The sequence below is a fragment of the Alexandromys fortis genome, unplaced genomic scaffold (assembly GCF_014885135.2).
Source record: "Alexandromys fortis isolate MF-2015 unplaced genomic scaffold, M_Fortis_MF-2015_v1.1 scaffold_57, whole genome shotgun sequence".
Taxonomy (NCBI): domain Eukaryota; kingdom Metazoa; phylum Chordata; class Mammalia; order Rodentia; family Cricetidae; genus Alexandromys; species Alexandromys fortis.
Genome location: NW_026067941.1, coordinates 669,624 through 689,995, shown reverse-complemented (window position 1 = coordinate 689,995; position 20,372 = coordinate 669,624). Strand labels below are relative to the sequence as shown.

General features: G+C 48.8%; 1 protein-coding gene across 2 annotated transcripts in view; it reads left to right on the top strand.

The window, feature by feature from the left end:
• Positions 1 to 20,372, top strand: part of Plxna4 (plexin A4) — a 450,745-nt gene that overhangs the window by 413,243 nt on the left and 17,130 nt on the right. For both annotated transcript variants that reach the window (XM_050147953.1, XM_050147954.1), the window contains 6 exons: positions 468 to 614; positions 3,737 to 3,896; positions 15,192 to 15,295; positions 15,795 to 15,894; positions 17,369 to 17,559; positions 18,836 to 19,005. In XM_050147953.1, the coding sequence (XP_050003910.1) occupies positions 468 to 614; positions 3,737 to 3,896; positions 15,192 to 15,295; positions 15,795 to 15,894; positions 17,369 to 17,559; positions 18,836 to 19,005 (872 nt within the window). The remainder of the gene's footprint in view (positions 1 to 467; positions 615 to 3,736; positions 3,897 to 15,191; positions 15,296 to 15,794; positions 15,895 to 17,368; positions 17,560 to 18,835; positions 19,006 to 20,372) is intronic.

Genomic DNA, 20,372 nt, shown 5'->3' with positions numbered 1-20,372 from the left:
GGAGTCATCAACTCAGAGAACCAACCTCTGCCTCTTGATTGGTTCACAAAGAAAGCAGGATGGGGTGGGGCGGGAGAAGGAGCAGAGAGGATAGTAGAGAGGGAGGGAGGGAGGGAGGAAGGAAGGAAGGAAAAAGAAAGAAAGAAAGAAAGAAAGAAAGAAAGAAAGAAGGAAAGAAAGAAAGAAGGAAAGAAAGAAAAAAAGGAAAGAAGGAAGGAAGGAAGGAAGGGAGGGAGGGAGGGAGGGAGGGAGGGAGGGAGGGAGGGCAGGTTCTGAACAGGTGGCAGGAAATTACAGAATCACCTGGGCCCACAGGGCAGGAACCCATGCAAATCTGAAGAGCGTAGAAGAGGAGATGGGAAAAGTGAGCCAAGAAACAATCAGGACCAGGACAGCAATGACAGTAGGATGAGCCCTGCATACCTTGGATCCCTGAATTCTAATACTGGGATTCTTCTCTCATGTAGGAGTGTGCTGGGGAGCCCCTCTTCTCCCTGTTCTGTGCCATCAAGCAGCAGATGGAGAAGGGCCCTATTGACGCCATCACAGGAGAGGCCCGCTACTCCCTGAGTGAGGACAAGCTCATCCGGCAGCAGATCGAATACAAGACCCTGGTGAGCCCTCTGGCTGCTCCCGTAGGTCAGCTTTGTCACTTGGGCAGCCCTTTCCTGAAGAAGGAATGGCGAAAATGCTGAACAAATCACCTTTCCAGCTTTGTCTGCTGTAGGGCCTGTGTGCCCACCTCTGCTCCCTGTGGCCCATGCACCAGGGGGCCCAGAGGCTCAGCTGCATCTCAGTGACTCCTCAGCCGATGCACGGGTGTGGCTCCAGACAGGTGCTGTACCGAGTAGTGAGTAGTCAGGATCGAGTGGGGATGAGGGTAGAGGCCAGACTGGGAGGGACAGGTGCTCACACAGACACGTTCAGATCCTATGGCCAGGTAGGAAGATGATCCCCGTCAGAACAAAGCTATTTCTGCTCATTGGGAAGCCATCCTGGTTCTTCCATCCCCATCTTATCCCAATAGACTGACTTGCTGAGAACCTGAAGACACGGCCTGTGAGTGAGGCTTCTGCTCCCTCTCAGTTCCCAGCTCAAAGAAGAAAGTCACAGACTGCAATTAAAATGGAGAAGGAACATACCCTTCCAAAAATAGAGGCTTGAATGGATTTCTTAGCGAGAGAGGAATACCTTTAAATGTCTCCCATCCCACCCGCCTCCATCCCCGTGCAACACAATGAGTTATGATCACAATCATGCTCCAGCCCTAAATTGCAGCAGCCTTTATTTCCACTGCCTGAAAGATGGTGCCTGGCTGGTGGCAGGTGACAGACTTACAGAGAATAGGAAGAAATCATTAAGATGGGAGCATCTGAAGATAGGCCAGGAAAGGAAGGGAGAGAAATGGGCGATTATCTCTCCTGGACGTGGTAGGGCTGTGGGGAAGGATGCTCCTACCTGTGAAGGGGACGCTCCACCCAGTGGTGATGCAGGAAGATGGTCCCGCACCAGGACAGACAGAGCAGCAGAGACTCTTGCTGAGCAGCTCGGATATAAAGGTGGGAAGTGTGGGGACATGCCGCGACTGGAGGAGCCCCGGGAACTCTGGCTTTGCTGTTCGTGGCCTGGTCCCGATGGAAGTTGAGTTAGCACAGCCATGGGAGATCTCCAGGATTTACACTGCAATACCAGGGAGCCTGCTGGAGTGCTAGACACCCACATGGTTACCTTCCAGGGAGCTTCCTAGAAGACTAGATGCTTGCCAGGTTACCTTCTTGAATGCTAGATATCCGGGAACTTGGTAGGGTGTATAAGATGCATACCGAGTCACCTGCCAGAATATGAGATGTGTGTCCCCCTGGGAGCCCACGAGCTGTCTAGGTCCCCCCCCCATCCCACCCCAGGAGCCTATTTGAACATTGCATCCCTTCCAGAGAAACCTGATAGAATGCTAAATGTTCCCTGGGAGTCCTCCAGATGGCTAGAGTCTCCCTGGGAGCCTGCAGAGAAAGCACCTGGTCCATGGGTCTGAAGCAGTTAAGAGCCAGGAGTAGAAGACATTTTTCTGAACCTGGGACCCTGTCTTCTGTGAGCCACTGCTTCCACCTGGGAAGATCAGTGCCTGCCCTGACATGCTATGGGAGATCACCCTTCAGCATCAGTCTCTGCTTCATGGTCCTTCTGGGGAAAGAGTCTGGACAAGGCTCTGTTGCTGCCTAGGGGAGGTGGAACTGCCCATTACTGGCCTGGCAACAGGACAGGACAGCACGGTGGCCAGAGCAGGAGGAAGGGGTATGGGAGGGTCTTAGAAGGAGCGGGGAGTGGCTGGGAGAAGGCCCTCATAGACATTCGGCTCAGAGGCCTGGCCTCCCTTATTTTATTTTCGGTGCAGGACATTCTGAAGGTGAGAGTTTGATTTTTATAGATTTAGAGCCCCCCTCCTTTCCCTTCTTAATGGAATAAGCATGTTCTGCGTTTGTGCCCCTAGCAGTCCAGCTGCTAATGAGAGGCAGGAATCAGGGCCAGGGTTCTGATTACCACCACATGGAGCAGGCAGAGGACTGGAGTCTGGTTCTGTGAGCCAGATGGGGCTATTGGGAAATGGGTACTGGGAGGGGCATGGGGTGTTGAAGTTCCGAGAAGGAGAGGGACACGGAACACTCAGGCTCCAGGGACAAAAGGCTAGCTGGGAGCCCAGAGAAGCAAGACATCTGGCCTCAAGTCCCCCAATACCCAGGGCTCTCTGCCTGGCTCTTATATATCCCTCACCATTCCCATACCTCATACCCGGCTTCCTGTTCCACTGAAGTCCACCCAGGGAACCCCAAAGTATCAGCAATACAAAAAGAACACACTATAAGGATGGCCAGTGGAACGCTTTGAACTTCTCAAAGGAAGCCAACAGCTGGTGAAGCCGTTTCAATTTCCCCACCTCTTTCTGAAATGAGAACTAGAGGCCACGCGCTAGCAGCAGCCTCCTCACCTGACCAAGGCTTCAGGTCCACAGCCAGCGAGGCCTCTTGGGGGGCCTGAAGCTGTAGTTTTTAAAGGGCACCTTTTTATACTTAAAGAATACATTAAGTTTCTAATAGATCCAGCAGCCCCCAATCAACCTGAAATGCTTCCCAAAACCAAAGCTATTAAAATCTTTTTAAACAGGAGCCCGGTTTCTCATTAGTACTGAGCATGTGTGTGAGCATATGTATGTGTGTGTGTGTGTGCGTGTGTGTGCGTGTGTGAGAGAGACAGACAGAGACAGAGACACACACACACAGAGAGAGAGAGAGAGAGAGAGAGAGAGAGAGAGAGAGAGCTGAGATTGTGTATTGAAGAAATAAGACAAACAGTGATAACATGAAGTGGGCTTTGAAGTGATGTCTCGGTGTGCTAATGGGGTGTCCCCTAGCATACGGGTATACAAGTGAGGAATTGCATATGTGTGCATACTTCTATATCTGTCCTGTTATAGATGCTCTCCCTACCATCACTTCCGTCACTGTCCCCTTAGGCAATCAGAGCATCCATCCTGATAGGACGTTCAGGGGACAGCTTATACTCCTGCAGTGATGTTGAAGACATGGTGCCATCCTGCCTCTCTGCACAGGATGGAGTTACCCTGACCCCTGCATAGTCCATCATGGAGAGGAGCCATTCACGAAGGATCCCAGGGTGCTGCTGAGATCGGGGAGTTTTTCCCACTGTCCTCACCTGTGTGACCTCTTCCTGCCACCCTCAGGTCCTGAGCTGTGTCAGTCCAGATAACGCTAACAGCCCAGAGGTCCCCGTGAAGATCCTCAACTGTGACACCATCACACAGGTCAAGGAAAAGATCCTGGATGCCATCTTCAAGAATGTACCATGCTCCCACCGGCCCAAGGCTGCAGACATGGACCTGGGTAAGAGGGCTGCTTCTCAGGGCTATCCCTGTGGCTGGTCTTGGTCACTTCATGCCTTCTCGGGTCAGCAGTAAGCAGAGCTGGGCTTCAGGGAACAGAGAAGGACCAGTGGGTGGAGGGAGGGAGGCAGGCTGAGTTTGCCTTTATAATCTGCTTGGAATAGGTGGGGGAAGGTTCATGAGTCTCAAACAGAAGAGGGGACCAAGGTCACTAGGCACACTGTTGGCAAGCCTTCCTGGCAGGGAGTGCCTCTGTGGTCCTTTGAGTTGCTGAGGTCTGGTATTGCAGGTGTCATATCCAAATGAAGGCATGTGAAGGCAAAGTCTGCTCTTCGCAGCCCCTGGGGCCAAGTTCTCGACACTGCCTTTGTTCCCTCCAGGCTCTCCCTCCCCTCTGTGCTGGGCCTATAATTTCTGCTGAATACTCACAGCTCGAGGGATCTGGGTCAGCCATGGAGGATGGAGAAAGAGAATAGAGGAAAATGAGATGTGACGACCTCACTGTGGAGGAGGGTGACACTGTATTTGAATGTTCCGTGAAGAGATGGCATCGCCTGTACAAACAAGGGCATCCCACCCAGGGTCATTTGTACTTTGCCGGAGTGCTTTGCAGAATGTCATACTGCGGTGTCCTCTGGAGGAGGCTCTGAAGAGACTAGGATGGAAAAGGGCAATGCTAGCATTGTTGTGGTACCTGCACGCAAAGCCTGATGTCCCTAGGACCCTGCTGTATGATCTTGTCCAAAGTACTTAGACTATCTGTGCCTTCTTTCTTCGCCTATGAGGTAGAGATAATTACAGCAACTACTTCATAGAGTTCAGTGGGGGTGATACATTGAAGTTTGTACATGGCATGTCTGGACCACAGGAGGTGGGGGGAAGATACTTGCTGCTAAGGACACTGGCTGTGACTGTGGATCCTGGAGGGTATGAGGATGGTGTTGAGTCCTGGAAACCAATATGGGGGTGGAAAGACCCCCCAAAAGCCCTGAGCACACATCTGGGCTCTAAGCTAAGGTGAATAAGACAGATGGGCATCTATGATTTTGCTCAAATCCCGGGTAATTTTTCAGCCTCCCCACCCTAACTGCCACCTCCCCCAGATTCTGATGCCTAAAGATCCTGAAAATCAGGAAGCTCGGTTAGCTCCTTGAATGTCTCAGATCCCCTCTCAACCCTGTCTTCTCCCACTAGGCTTAAGACTAGATGTGTGAAAGACCCTGTGCCCCTTCTTGGGAGGGGTCTCTAAGTGTCTTGTTTTTAGGCCTGGAGGAGTCTGTGTACCAGTACTCCCTGTGGTAACTCTATACCCAGGTACCCGAGCAGACTGCCTCTCCCACGTCAGTGCTCTTGAGCTTGCCCTCAGAGGAATCACACTACCCTGTAGCAGAAACTCAAAGCTAGTGTCAATTCAGGGCTCACAATCTCACCAGCATGAACCCGAGATATGTCCCACGGAAAATGGTATCCTGCTGTGTTTTCCCAAGGGCCCCCCTGCTCAGCCCAGCTGTGTGTTCTTCTCCCGAGGTTGTTCTTCTTTTTAAAAATTAAAGCAGGAGTTCGGGGCAGCCCCCAAACTCTAGTTTTCTTCAGACCAAAACGAGGTTGCAAAGCATGGAAAAGAAAGCCTCCTCCGTCACCCGAAAGTTGTTTTCTGGCCTTGTAGGGAGAGGGAGGTGAGGCGAGTTGTCCATAGAGATGAAGGTGCTTTAGAACCTCGCATCAAGGTATAAGAAAGGATGTCATTGTTACCACAAATCAGTCAATGCCAAGGGCCACCTGGCCACTTGGCACAGAGACTGGGTGAGGCTCTGTCATCCCTAGGCAGAGCCAAGAGAGCAGATCAGCCCCCCCCCAATCTCCTTGGCTCTTGCTTCTGCAGTGGAGGGTATCTCCTCTCCCCAGATGACTAGCCCCCGTCCCAGACTCAACTAAAGCAAGAAGTCCCCTCTAACACCTCTGTTATCATCCCAAAGATATCCATCCCCCGCTCACCCCTACCGGGCATGAACTGTAGTTTCTTCTTCCCAGTGGTCCAGCTTGCAGCTGCTGTCCCTGGCACATCTACTATGGCTGCTCGGATTGGCGCTTTCCCAGCATTCCCTTTACCCCTCCATGAGCTTGTCTAGATCCAGATGTAAAAGTAACTATGTGGGCAGCTGTGATTGGCAGGGATCTGAAGGAAACACAGCCAACATCCCAGTGTTCCATTGCTCACGGCCAGTGACGTGTTCTACCCTGTACAGCAGATCTTCACCACATTAGAAAAGGCAGGCTTTCGTTGGATAACTTGGCCCAGCTGTGGGGCCTATTAAGTGCTCTAGTGTGTTTAATCTTGGGTAATCTAGGATGTATTTTTCTTTATATGGTCCACTTAGGGTGGGTTTATCTGGGCATGACTCTGGCTAAGTTGAGGAACATCTCTCTCTTCCGTGTGTGCGCGTGTGTGCGTGCGTGTGTAGGAGGGGTGCATCTTCTACAGAACTGATGGTATGATTTTGGAGGCTGCCAGGTCCAAGCTCTGCAGGTTGTACTGCAAGGCTGGAGGCCCAGGGAACGGCTGATGGCCACCTGCATGCAGAACTCTCTCTGGTTCATGGATGGCCAGCCTTTTGTTGTCTGTAGACCTTCAGCTGGTTGGATGAAGCCCACCCACATTGTGGAAAATAATTGCTTTACCCCAAGTCCCTGGATTTAGAAGTTAATCTTCTGTACCCATACCTCACACAAATAGGCTAAATAATGTTTTGTTGAGTGCACTAGGGCCCTGCCTAGTTGATTCATAAAACTCACCATCACAGGACCCAAAGTCCAGGGTCTGCCTGGAAGAAAGCTGTTGGAATGTATGGAAGGAAAGATAGTCACAGACAGGTTTTAGGAGAGCGGGGTTCTCAAAGCACACTGTCCAGGTGGCACTCCACTCTGAATGTACTAGCTAGCCCCATCAGTTCACCGCCATGACTACCCTGGCGTGTCTGGACAGGGACCTGTTTGCATCTCAACTCTTCAATAGCCCACCCATCTTCAGAGCTCACCTGTTGTAAGCTACCTGCCTGGAATGGTGACCAGGAGACTAGGAGAAGGTCGCCACGCTAAACATAATAGCAGGGGCAGACAGGACATTTTTCTCTCTGAGATAAGGAATGCTTCTTGACATCTCCTTCTACTCTCCAGAGGGAATGTTTACTTTCAGCTTCCTAGCACAAGTGGCAGATTGATGCAGAGGCTCAGAGAGGCGCGGTGCTTAGGTCTATGTCTCACGAAGGGGAGGTGGAGAGAAGACCCATTTCCTTCCCATCGTCTCTTCCATAGGCCTTTCTTCTCCCTCTGCTACCGCCTGCGACCTCCAGAGATGCCTCTGTTTAAGCCAATGCTATGTCCATGACTCCTGGACACCCCACCCCCACCTCTGTCTTGCTACTGAGGTCATTCAGAAAGGATATATATATTTTTTTTTCAAATAAGAAATCCCTGTATGCAATAAAAGATACATCCTCTTCTGGGTAGAATATAAAGAGTTCATGGCAGCTGTCTCTCCCCCGTTTGCATTTTCTGCTGGGTGATGGGAAGGACAGATAAAGATAATGGGATTTCTTCTTTTTTTTATTTCGTCACCCCCCCCCCCTCACTGGAAGGTGGGAGTATAACAAATTGGATTGTGAGTGAGTCTGTCCTCTGTCCCTGGTGCCTGGAGCAGGGTGTGGGCCCGTGGGCTGAGCTATGGTGAGAGAGGCCACAGCCTGCAATTTTCTCTTGATACATGCATATGAATGCCAGGGTCACCTTCCCTCCTCCCCAGGGCCACCACCTGCCTGTTAATTCTGTTTTGACCCAGCACACTGTCTGGAGCCAGACTATGTCAGAATATCTACTGGAGCCTGAGTTGATGGTGCAGCCCAGTGAACCCAGCTATGGAGGAGGCTGAAGCAGGAGGGTCCCAAGTTCAAGGCGGGTATGCCCAGAATGAGTTCAAGGATAGCAAGGCAACTTGTAAGACTTTGACTCAGAGGATAAAATGAAGAAAAAAAAAAGAGAGAGAGAGAGAGAGAGCTGTGGGTGTTGCTCGGTCAGTGGTTCAGTGCTTGCCTAACACATAAGAAAGACCCTGAGCTCAAAAGCCCACTGAGCTGTGGCTAGGCTCTCCTTTGCCTCTCCTGAGAATAGTCAGGGCAGGGCACTTCCCAGTTTACAGGACCTACATTACATCCCCATTTTTGAAATTATTCCTGAGCCCTAAATTTCATAGTACAGTCATTTTCTACTTGAGAACTCGCTGTCACAATAAATGTTTTCTCTTTAACAATATAGTTTTAGATGGACGCATCCCCCACATGGGTTAGTTTTCTTATTCTTTCTTGTGTGCTATCAAAGGTCTAGGGATTGAACCTAGAACCTTATGCATGCTTGACAAAACTCTACCATTGAGCTATATGCCCAAACCTCTTTTTACTTTCTGTTTTGAGATAGAGTCTCCACTAAGTTGCGTCCACCCAGAACGTTGCCATTGGCTGATCCATTGCACTGTCCCTTGGTTATCCCGACATGGTCACCTCATACAGAGCAAAGAAGGGACATACAGAGAAGGTTTTTATTTTTTTTTAATTTTTAAAATTTGTACCACATTTTAGTTTATTTTATGTACATGTGATGGGGTATGGAAGCACACGGGTTCTACATCACACATATGGAAATTAGAGGACTCTCTCCATAGTGTGTGTCCTGGGGACTGAACTCAGGTTTGCAGACTTGGTGGCACCTTATCTGCTGAGCCATCTCACCAGCCCGAGAGTATTTTTAACATTGGTTTTCCTAGGTTTTAGGAGACACTCATCTGGTGCCTACTAACACAGAACTCGGGATTTGGAGACCAGAGCTCTTTTTTCTTTCTCTCTTCTTCATAACACCTAATATTGAACATGCAACAATATGGAACATAAATAAGAGGTGACCCCTTCTGGGGCCCTCCCCGGGCTGATACAGGCAATAGGGCACTGCCGCTTATAAGACTGTGGAAAGGAAGGCCCAGTCTACCCCCCAAGTTCACCTCAGGTGTGTCACTCCTGCAGTGGGGTGAGGGTTGATGGACCCAGCATGCAGATCAGAGGTGCTGGCTGCTGGTAGGACAGAGAGGACGAATGACTTTGACTTGATTTGGCCTCTCCTTGGTGCCTGCCTTCTTCCCTAGAGCGCAATGGCTCATACTCTCAGGGCAAGCTCATGGAGTAGAACAAGAGCATCCAGAAAGCTGAGCCCAAGACTACAGTTAGATTCTTCTGGAGGCCTTCTAAAGATGTAGGACATATTTAATGTTTATTTGGCAAAGAGATGACTGAGTGAATGAACAAAGGAATGAATGAGGGGGCAGTGGGAGTCTGGATGAATGACTGACAGTGGAGGTATGGGTCCTCAGAACCTGGGTTTTCAACATGGTAGGCACAAGACATATGGAACAGTATATGGCTGGGAAGCCGGAAGCCAGAGCTAGCCTCTGGGAGGATCTAGGCCAGCAGCATAGATGGTTGGTCAGTGTAGACATGGAATGGAAATGGAGCTTTCCAGCAGGGCAAATGTGAAGACCCTGGCCAAGTTCTGGGGGGCAGTTTCTTTGTTGATCTACTGAAAGTCGGCCTGGAAATTCAGGGGTGCCTTCCAGCTGTGCTCCCGTATGCCCTACCATCCAGAGATCAGCTCTGTGGACATTGTTACTTTATCCCAGACTCAGGAATGGAATGGAATTCCCAATAGCAGCTACCCAGCCCTCAGGTTTTCTTTCGTCAACAGTGGATTGGAATGGTACAGAACTTCATTTTTTAAAAACCTTTCAGATCATTCAGGTTAAAAAGCTCATAGCAATTTTTCTGTGTAAGAAGTAACAAAAATAACAGGCTTAAGGACTCTGAAGGCAAGGCTAAGTGCCCCCTAATTCTATCTTACAGTCCTTATATTGATATTTAAGGAGACATCCCTAACTGCTTGAGACTAAAAGACATTAGTTGCCACCTCCCAGGTACCCACAGATACATCTGCCCTTGTGTGGGGCTGGGTTGGGGGCTGTAAGACTGGGCAGCCCAGAGGCTCTTTTCTGTAGCCCTAGATCCTGTGGCTAAACATTGGCATCAGTGGTAAGTATGTGTCTCTCCTGCCCACTGTCCAGCATCCTTGGTAGTATCTTGGATGTAGGGTAAAACATGTGCCCATTTCATCAGTATGGCAGAACACTGTTAAGGAAGGCTCCAGGCCTAAGAAAGACCCCCAAAGTCCCAAGTGGGATTTTTAGTCAGGACAGCCACATGCCAGTATCGGACTGACCACAGGTGAGGGTAAAAGCCCATCCCTTCCTGTCCCTTCCTCCTCCCAACACATGGCTGGCCCTAGGTGGCAGTGCCTGAGCTCTGCCCACACACATTCTATGCATGGAGAAGAGCCAGAGCATAGTTACTCCTTTTGTGAACACTGAGTGACCCCAAAGGGGGAGTCTGTGAAGACCCCTAATGTAGTTGTTCTTAATCAGGTCTCCATGTTGGATGCCATATGGAATCATATTTTCTCATTGGGACCGCCAGCCCACGAATAATGACATGGAGGCATGATTAACTATGAGAGCTCAGCCTTAGCTTAGGCTTGTTCCTCATCAATTCTTATAACTTAAATTAACCCATTTTTTAAAATCTATGTTCTTCTACAGGTCTCATTACCTCATCTCCATTATGCCCACCGTGGCATATCCTACAACATTGCCCCCTTTTGTCTAAATAAAGGAAAAGTTTTAACGCTAGCATAGTAAAAGTATATACAGAAAGAACAATGATCAGATATTGTCTAAATTAAAAAAAAAGGGTTGAACTCTAACATGGTAAAAATATATGCAATAAGGTCAATTATCAGATAAGAATTGCATTTACAATATCTAGTCCATTTGTATTTGGCAAATTTGGAGAAAATATTGTATTATCTAGCCCATCTTAGTGAGCCCAAAATTTTATACCTAAACCTTTTTTAATATTACTTGTATTACCATCCTAAAAATATCTTTTTAGATCTTAAAACATCTTCTTAGATAAACAACTTAAGCTTTTATGTTTATCAGACTTATAAATTTTACATCTTTTATGCAAGATTTTTCTCTGAATTTCATAACAAAGTATACTATATAACTAACCGTCTAGTCTTCAATTCCCATCAGAGACCCAAGAAAGATAAAATATTACTTTAACAAGCATGAAGTTCAGAGCAAGCAACTTCCAAAACTATAGAAATGACAGAAACAGCTGGCTGCCTGGTCAGTCATTCAAGTTTCCTCTGCAATGTGGGAACATCATTTCTTGGCCTACAGACTTTTCTGTGAAGCAGGATTTTTTTTTAAGGACTGCCCTACATTGTCTTGCCAAAGTTCAACAGTTGCTTTCTTTTGTGTCCTGATTGTTCAATTTGTGTACCATACCATCTGTCAGCAGTCATGGAGAGGGCAGTTTCTTGTCAAATGGATAACTTTGCCATGTGAAAACACACTCCATGTGGAGGTTCTTTGATGTCCATCATCTTCTCTGAAGTAGATTGGTGCTGCCAAAAGCAGACATGTTCCATGAAAAGCCTTAAACATTTTAAATTTCATATTCTGTAGGTCTCTGAAGTATTTGAAGAACATCTGTCTATCTAAAATATAGTTCTGTTTGACCTTGGAAACATTCCTAATATGGCCATAAATGTGTTCTTTAGATGACTAACTACTAACCTATATGTATTAATTAACCTATTTTGCAATAATAACTTTCAAGGACTCAGAATTTATATTATATTGTTAAATGAGCTGTATAGGCACAGTATCTTAAACAAGAGTAGAAACATATACAGTATAACAAAAAGAATCATAAATGTGCATCAATATACAAAAATCCATGCTGACGTAAAATATTTAAGATTAGTGTTGTGAAATATTAGTTTTAAATGGGTTAAATTTGTATACGCCGTGGAATGTTTATATACTTATATAAAGAGGTGTTGCATTTTTTATGTCGCATTTGTTTAACTTTACTTAAAGCTGTGTTATTTTGCCTTTCTAAAACACCTGATTGGTCTATTAAAGAACTGAATGGCCAGTTGCTAGGCAGGAAGAGGAGAGAAAGGATAGGTGGGGCTGTCAGGCAGAGAGAATAAACAGAAGAAGAAAGAAGAGGCAGGAGCAAGAAAAGAAGGAGAGAAGGGTGCCAGGATCAATCACACAGCCAGCCATGGAGTATGAAGGAGAGAAATGTGTATAGAACTGAGAAAGGTAAAAGCCCAGAGGCAAAAGGTAGATGGGATAATTTAAGAAAAGCTGGCCAGAAATAGCCAAACTAAGGCCAGACATTCATAAGTAAGAATAAGTCTCTGTGTATTTATTTGAGAGCTGAGTGGCAGGCCCCCAAAGCGTTTTTTTTTTTTTAAAAAAAAAAACCTACAGAGTAGTAGTTGCTTTTTAGTTTTAAAATAGATTCAACAATCTCCAAGCCCATTCCTTCCTTTCCCTTCCTCCCGGAATACAGCTGGTCCTAGGGCACAGTGCCTGAGCTCTGTTCACACCCACCCTCTGCACTGAGAAGACCCGGAGCACAGGGACTCCTTTTGTGGGCACTGAGTGAACCCAAGGGGGAGCCTGTGAAGATCCCTGGGTGTGAACCTAGCTGCCTAGTACATTGAAAAGCAGCCTGGTATGATGGCCTCAATGTCTGGCTTCCTGAACTGACCTGTTTTTCATTTTCCTAGTTACAACATTGGTGGAATGTGGGACAGTAATCAAAGACCAGGTCACATTTCTCAGTTCCCATAATCCTCTATCCCAGGTTGCTCATAGCATTTCACAGTCCACCTCCAGCTGTCGCTCATGGTCCATCTGCTAGGGATGCAAGCGTAAGGTCCTCTTTTGACTGATGATAAAACAAGCAACCATTGCCAAGTCATAGGTGCCTTTCCCCATTTGCTTGTTTGTTTGCTTATTCATTCATTGAATGAATATTTGTCAAGTGCTTCCTGTGTGCTGTGCACCATGCGAGCCCTGCTGGTAGGCATCAGGCATCATCAATTTCTGACTCCAAGGACAGTCTGTGCCCCTGGGGAGACACGGCCTTTTTCTGCCCTACTTTTTTGAATGGGGTTATAGAAACAGACTGTCTCCCATTTGCTTACATAATTAATGGACAAGACTCACAACCATGGCTGCTGAGTCTATCTGGACAGTCTATGCATTCATTGCACAACTTCAGGAGGAGTTTTGCAATGGAAGTTCTGCACTGGGGCCCAGCTCAGATGCCGCTGAGACTTCTTTAGCCCTGTTAGAAAGGGTACCAGTATGTTAGAGGGCTGGGAGCTCGACCTTAGGGAGTATTTTCTCCAGCCCAGCTGATAGGCTAAAGTGCAGAATGCTGACCACCCTCTGTGGTGTGCCTTGAAGTTTTCCCTGTGCTGCCCCCATCCCATCCATACAGCTTCTGACTTCACCTGGCATCATTCACTATGTAAGCAGAAGATGCCCACTGCCATGTTCCTCAGCCTAGCTGGTCTTCACTGAAGTCCACTGCACTGAGAATCAGATGCTTGATGAGAATAGAGATTCCTCTTCTGCTGGCATGAGAGCTTGTAGACCTATGGGGAATTTAAAAGAAACAGGGCAGCCCAGTGGCATATGGGAACTTGGGTCATCTGAGTGCTTCACAGAGCCCTTCCCTCCTGCACAGCATCCTTCCAGCCCCAGACCCAAATCACCAAAAGCGATTCCATCAAGGTCATCTCCAGGCCTCAGAGGCAGGCATCCTCAGAGACTTCTCCACTCCAGTGAGCAAGCATCACTGCTTGAATCATCCCTTTGAGTTTTAGCATGGTCCTAAGCTGGGCATGATGGATGCCCTGGTAAAGGAAGGCTGGGCTCAGACACCAGGATCCCTTCTGCTCCTCCCCAGGGCATGATGCTTTTCCTTTTGGGTCTGGATTGCATGCTTGATGGAGTCAACAGTTCTAACCATAGCATGCACAATGTAGGAAGAAATAGAACTTTCTGTGCCTCACAGGGACCAGCAGGGGAGGCACAGCCTGGCTGTAGCAGGCAGGAAGCAAAGTAGGGAATCTGCACATGTGTCTCTGGAGCCCATAGAAAGAACTGTGGCAGACCAGGCATGTGGTGCAATGCAAAGGATGCCTGCATCTAGCTACATGCACTCAGAGCATGCCCAGTGTGCTCTGCACAGCTCAGGAGCACCTGCAGCTGAGAGCCAGGAAGCACTGCCTCGGCTGCCTGGAAGCCAGACCAGCAGCTTCTTGGCCAGGACACACGTTATGATTGACTTTAAGAGACTGTAATTCCTTTTGGGTGTATGTCCAGTGGAATGGTATCTGTGTGTACGTACACACGTGTGTGAGCACATGTAGGAGAGCTGCTGTGCACATGTCTGTCCACTTGCATATTTCAAGGTTGCAATGTGTCCTCCTCCCATATGTGATCTGTGCTCAATAAGAGAGAGGTTTTCAGCTGATGAGAAGCAAGCTCTTAGTTCCTTTCCTTTGTGTGATCCATCAGCAAGGTCCTGGGGTGTAGATACTGGATTGGGGAATAGGGAGGCAGGGATTTAATTTGTATGTATGTCTGTATGTACATAAGTATGTATGCATGTATATTAAGATAAATTAAAATAATTAAGTGCTGTCTAGATATCATGATGGATGTTATTAACGTCAGTTTGGTGGAGATGGGATTCTGGGGATATAAGAATGGTCCACATGCCTTTTAATCCAATCCTCTTCTGAGGGTGCCTCACCTCTCCCAAGAGTGCCCCCACATCTTCCTGCAAGGCAGGGAAAAGGTAAAGGGATATAGTGAGGGACCTGCAGCACAGCTTTGGTCAGCACAGGGACTTCCCACTATGGACAGCGAGTGGAGCTGCCATGATGGGGCCTCCTTCATTTGCCAATGAGCGCTTTGTCTCCTGTTGAGTTCCCAGTTCACTCACCCCATGAACACTGCATAATGTTTCTCAATGTGGTGAGCACCGTGGTGAGCGCCCACAGCAGACAGGTGCAGGGGAGGACAGGTGGTGTTATACACTCCCCTTCTTTTGATTTAACTCACTGAATTAGGGCCAGAACTAGTGCTCAGGCCCCCTCTGCCTTGAGAGCATCTAAACCAATCCTCTCTGGGGACTTGTGTTTGCATTAGTCTGTCTGAATGTGTTCTGGAGATGGCACTATGTGATACTCATATGGAGAGGACGCAGGATGCTCCCAGGAGGGACAAGAGGACCTTTCTAAATTGCTACCACTCTCCCTGCAGAGTGGCGGCAAGGAAGTGGGGCAAGGATGATCCTACAGGATGAAGATATCACCACCAAGATCGAGAATGACTGGAAGAGACTCAACACGGTAGCCCACTACCAGGTGAGCGGATGACAGAAGCCAGGAGCTGGTCAAGTAGGTTGTAAATTACAGCCACTCAAGGTTAGACCCCAAGTCCCCAATGCATTCTTTACCAGCAATCCACGGCCCTTGGTGACCCCATGGGAGCTGATGTCACCCAGTCAGAGATCCCTGGCCTCTTTGGAGATAGGATGGTGACATGCATGCTTCTTGTAGGGTATGGACCCTTGCTTAGAAGGCCTCCTAGCATTTAAGTCTGGGTTATCTCCAGAAAGCCTAGAAAGGGAAAAAGTGAGGGGAGGGGCAGCTCCTGCCAGAACTTATCCCCACAGAAGCCCTAAAGTAGCTAGTACTAAGGTCTTTGTCTTGTCTTATCAAAAGGGAAAGGAATGGTCTCCAAAGCCCAAGTTCCCAACAAAGTGCTAATTGCCCCTCATTACCCCAAATAATTTGCCCTTTTTTCCTGGAATGGGTGGGAAGAGATTCCATGCCCAGGCCCTTAGAAGCCTTTACCCTGTAGGTGCCAGATGGCTCTGTGGTGGCTTTAGTGTCCAAGCAAGTGACAGCCTACAATGCAGGGAACAACTCCACAGTCTCCAGGACTTCAGCAAGTAAATATGGTAAGATCTCACCAGGCGTCAGGGGTGGGAGGTAGGCGCATCCCGAGCAGGTGTTGTCAACAGACCTCATTGGCTTGGGTAGAGGATCAGGTCAGCTGACCACTGGGGAAGAGAGCCAGGATGGGACAGAGGTAACCGGTTCCCATCACTAGCTTTGAGTCATAAACATGTACTTTATCTGCAGACAAAAAGAAACTTGGGGCCAGGAATAGCTGAATTGGTAAAGGGTCCTGAAGGCATGAGGATCTAAGTTCGATCCCAAGAACCAATGTGAAAATGCCAGGCATGGCGAGATGTACTTGTAATCTCAGCTCTGGGAAGTGGAGATAGGAGGAGACCTCGAGCTTACTGGCTATCTAGCTTAGCATAACGGTGAACTGTTCAGCGAGAGTACCCATCTCAAAAATCAAGAGGGATGGCATCTATGAAATGACACCCAGGGTTGACCTCTGACTTCCATATATGTACATACACATATGCATGCTCACCAAAGAGAGAGAGAAAAAGACACACAAACACACACACACACACACACACACACACACACACAGAGAACCCGCCCTTCATGAGGTCATACAGTCTTTAAGTCTTACCTTCCCCATCATCTCATATCAAGTACACAATAATCTAGTGAATTAAATAATTATTATTTCATTGGTAAGCTATAACTCAACAGCACAGAGGTCAAAAGACCGGTAAAGGTCACACTGTCATTATGCTGTGTTGTGAAAGGGAAGGAGGGAAAGGGCTCTGGGTGTAAGGCGAAAGTCCAGAAATGGCCTGCTCTGTCACGTGTGTGCTGGGGGTTACCTGACCACCCTGAGCAGAGACACTCTTGTTGTCAAGCAGGGATTCGGAAGACAGGCCAAACCTCACACGGTATTGTGGATGCTAAGAGGGTGAACATATAGGCCACACGTGGACAGAGTAGGACATTATCCTCTCCCTGTTCAGCTCCCATTTTACCACAATTAAAATATAGGAAGGACGTTCAGCAAGAAGTTAGAAGAAGTGTCCCAGACCAGAAGGGGGCAAAGACAAACAGATGCCCTGGCGAGCCCTCACCTGACCACCTCACCTGAGTCTTTAAGGGAGACAGGCTCCCTGCTCTTACCTAAGCATTTAATTGGTCACACATTGCCACAGGACCTGCAAACCTGCACAAGGAAAAGTGTAAAAGAAGTACAAGCTTACATTTTTACAAATTGAATAATTAAGGGTTGACTCAATGCCAAGTACAGAAGGAGGGCGGCCTAAGTGGGTGGAATTCGCGACAGATAATTCCTGGAGGTGGCAGGAAAGACATACCGCATTTCGGGGAATGTGCCACACGGAGGCAAGGTGGCAGCGCCAGCCAGCGGCGGGAAGGATCAGACAAGAGTGACCCTGGCTGGGGAGAGGAACATGCCAGGAGTTGCCGGGTACAAGACTCTGCGGACTTACTTGTACCGGGCTGCATTCTTTGCTTCGGCAGAAAACATGATCCGGTACACAGGCAGCCCTGACAGCCTCCGTTCCCGAACACCCATGATCACCCCTGACCTGGAAAGTGGAGTCAAGTTGTGGCATCTGGTGAAGAACCATGAGCATGGAGATCAGAAGGAAGGGGACCGGGGGAGCAAGATGGTGTCTGAAATCTATCTGACACGACTATTAGCCACAAAGGTATGGAACGTGAGAGCCGTGTGCAGGGGGTCCCAGTGGTCACAGGGAGGGCCTTTGCCTTGTCATGATAAAACCCGGGCCAAGGGCTGAGGATATGGCTTAGTTGGTAAAGAACTTGCTAGGCAAGCCTGAGAGTCTCATTAAAAAGACAAGCTGTGCACAGCGCCTTGCTTGTGTGTGTGGGGTGGGGTGGGGGACTGCTAAGAAAGGAAACTACCTGGGATTTTCTGGCCAGCCAGTTTAGCCAAATCGCAAGCTCCAGGTTCAGCAAAAATCCTGTCTCAAAATCTGTGGAGAGAAGCTAGGTGGTGATGGTGCATACCTTTAATGCCAGCACTTGGGAGGCAGAGGCAGGTGGATCACTGTGAGTTCGAGGCCAGCCTGGTCTACAAGAGTTCCAGGATAGGCTCCAAAGCCACAGAGAAACACTGTCTTGAAAAAACAAAACAAAAAAACAAAACAAACAAAAATCTGTGGAGAGGGATCGAGGAAGACACTTTGCGGTTGTCCTCTGGTTTCCAGATACATACACACACGTGTACATACAACTGTGCACGTACGTACCCACACATCACACATACATAATTGCTCACACAGTTGCTAAGTGTGTGCCAGACCCTTCTGTTGCCCTCTGGCCTCAGGCACTGTCATGAGCCTGGGACCCTGCTCAACCTGTCACTCCGGGCAGATCCTGGCAGACATGATCACACAATCTGAAGTTTTATACCCCCACCCTCCTCAGCACCCTTCCTCGGCTATAGACACTTGCGACACCAATTCCCATTCATTCCAGGGGTGCCCCGGACCATCGCTAAGGATGGAGACTGGGGCTGTCGCCATAGCTTTGCTGATGCCCTTTCTAACCCTGAGGATGGGGTTAGTCCACGCCTACTGTTCCAGCCTTTCTCCTCAGAGTCTGGGTTCTCGGGTCTCTCTGTGGACCCAGATGGTCATTAGCCAGGGTGGGCAGTGGCCAAACAGGGCCAGCAGATTGTATTCGTCAGCTCTGACCAAGCAGGCTCGTTAGCATTTTCAAAAAGTGATACAAGGTCACCGGCAGAGATGTGCGGCCAAACCCTGTAGCTGGCAGGGGAAGGTGGTTTGGGCTCTGTCATCTGTCTTCTGCCTGTTGTCTGTGCACAGAGGAGAGGTACAACTGCCAGAGACCTGCAGCAGGGGGGGTCTGGTGCACGGTGTCCCCCGATGTCATGACCTCGCCTGCCCTGTCCCCAAGGCAGCTTGCTGGGCTAGATCTAAACGTGTCCCCCATCCCCAGGGCACACTGCAGAAGTTTGTGGATGACCTGTTCGAGACCATCTTCAGCACAGCCCACCGTGGCTCTGCTCTGCCCCTGGCCATCAAGTACATGTTCGACTTCCTTGATGAGCAGGCGGACAAGCATGGCATCCATGACCCGCACGTCCGCCACACCTGGAAGAGCAACTGGTGAGTAAAGGGAGAAAGGGGCAGTCCGGAGAGGCAGTGACTTGCCCACCCCCGGGGCCTCCACCAGGGAGGCGGGGTTTCTGGAGAGGTCCTGGCCACTGTCTACCTCCTACCAGGGTCTCTTCTCTTCTCATCTTCTCACCTCCGCCTCCTCTCATCCCTCTTCGTACCTTCCTCTCCAGCCAGTTATTCAGTCAACAAACTATACTAATCCAAGGAGCAAAAGCTACCATATGCCACCGTAGCCAGGCCACTGCCACATCTAGCTACTTTATGGATGTGGAAGTTCGATATGTCCAACAAGGATCTCAGGGTTCCTGTCCTCGGTAAGCTGGCAGATGTGGCTATGGGACGAGAGAGGCGGTTGTCTGGATATGTGGACAAATACTAGCACAGAGAAATGCCTGAGCTGGACAGGGCCACTGAGGAGCAGCATTTCATAAAGTCTTGTCAGTAGGGTTTTGGGGTGCATGCACATGGCCCCTGGATTCCAATTACACCCAATAAGCTTATCTCTTTTTTTCCCCCACACTCCTTTCCAAAAGCTGCCAAGCATCATTTTGTGTTCCCTGGAGGCCACAGGACTGTCTAACTACTGACAACCCTCCAAGCATCTCCACTGCGGTCCCCTTTCTCCTCTGAGGGCACAGTATCTTCCCTGCCATCTGTATATAGTGAGGGTTTCATTTGAGGTTGAAGTCACAAGGCCAAGCATTAGTATTCAACAGAGGATGCAGGACCTTGAGGAAATGGGGCTCGGTAAATATTGATGAGACGCAGGCAGGGATGGCCTGCTTGAGAGGTTTACCTGTGGCAGAGCTAGCTGATGTTCAGTCTCATCCTAGAACTGCATCCCTGTCGCCTTTCCAGGCCACTATTCCTCTGCTTTTCCTTCTAAGGCAGCATGGATGTGGCACCTAGTGCTAACTACTCGGATTGCTCATGTTCCGGGGTAGAAGCGGGTACCCTGATGCCCAGCCAGGGGCCCAGACATAAAAACAGAGGAAGAAGTCAGCCCGATAAAAACAGTGCTATTCTCCCGAGCATGCTGTGGCCTTTCCCTCTTCCACTTGTAGAGGAGCTGGAGCCCAAAGAGAGGCTCAGCCCAAGTAGCAGAGTCTTTACCGTAGCCCTTCTAAAGCAGGACCCCTAGAATCCGGGTTCATTCTGTACAGGCACTCTGGTGAGGTGGCTTCCTCCTCTCGAGTCTTGTCAGTGTGTCTTTCGGGAGACTCTGAGAGGCGGCTCCTATGCGTCTACATCTCTCTGATGACAAAGCTTTACCCAGTGTCAGCCACCTTCACATGGAGCAGGTGCTCCACCAAACCCTATCTGTGTTGGCCAGGGAGACATGATTTTGTAAGCCA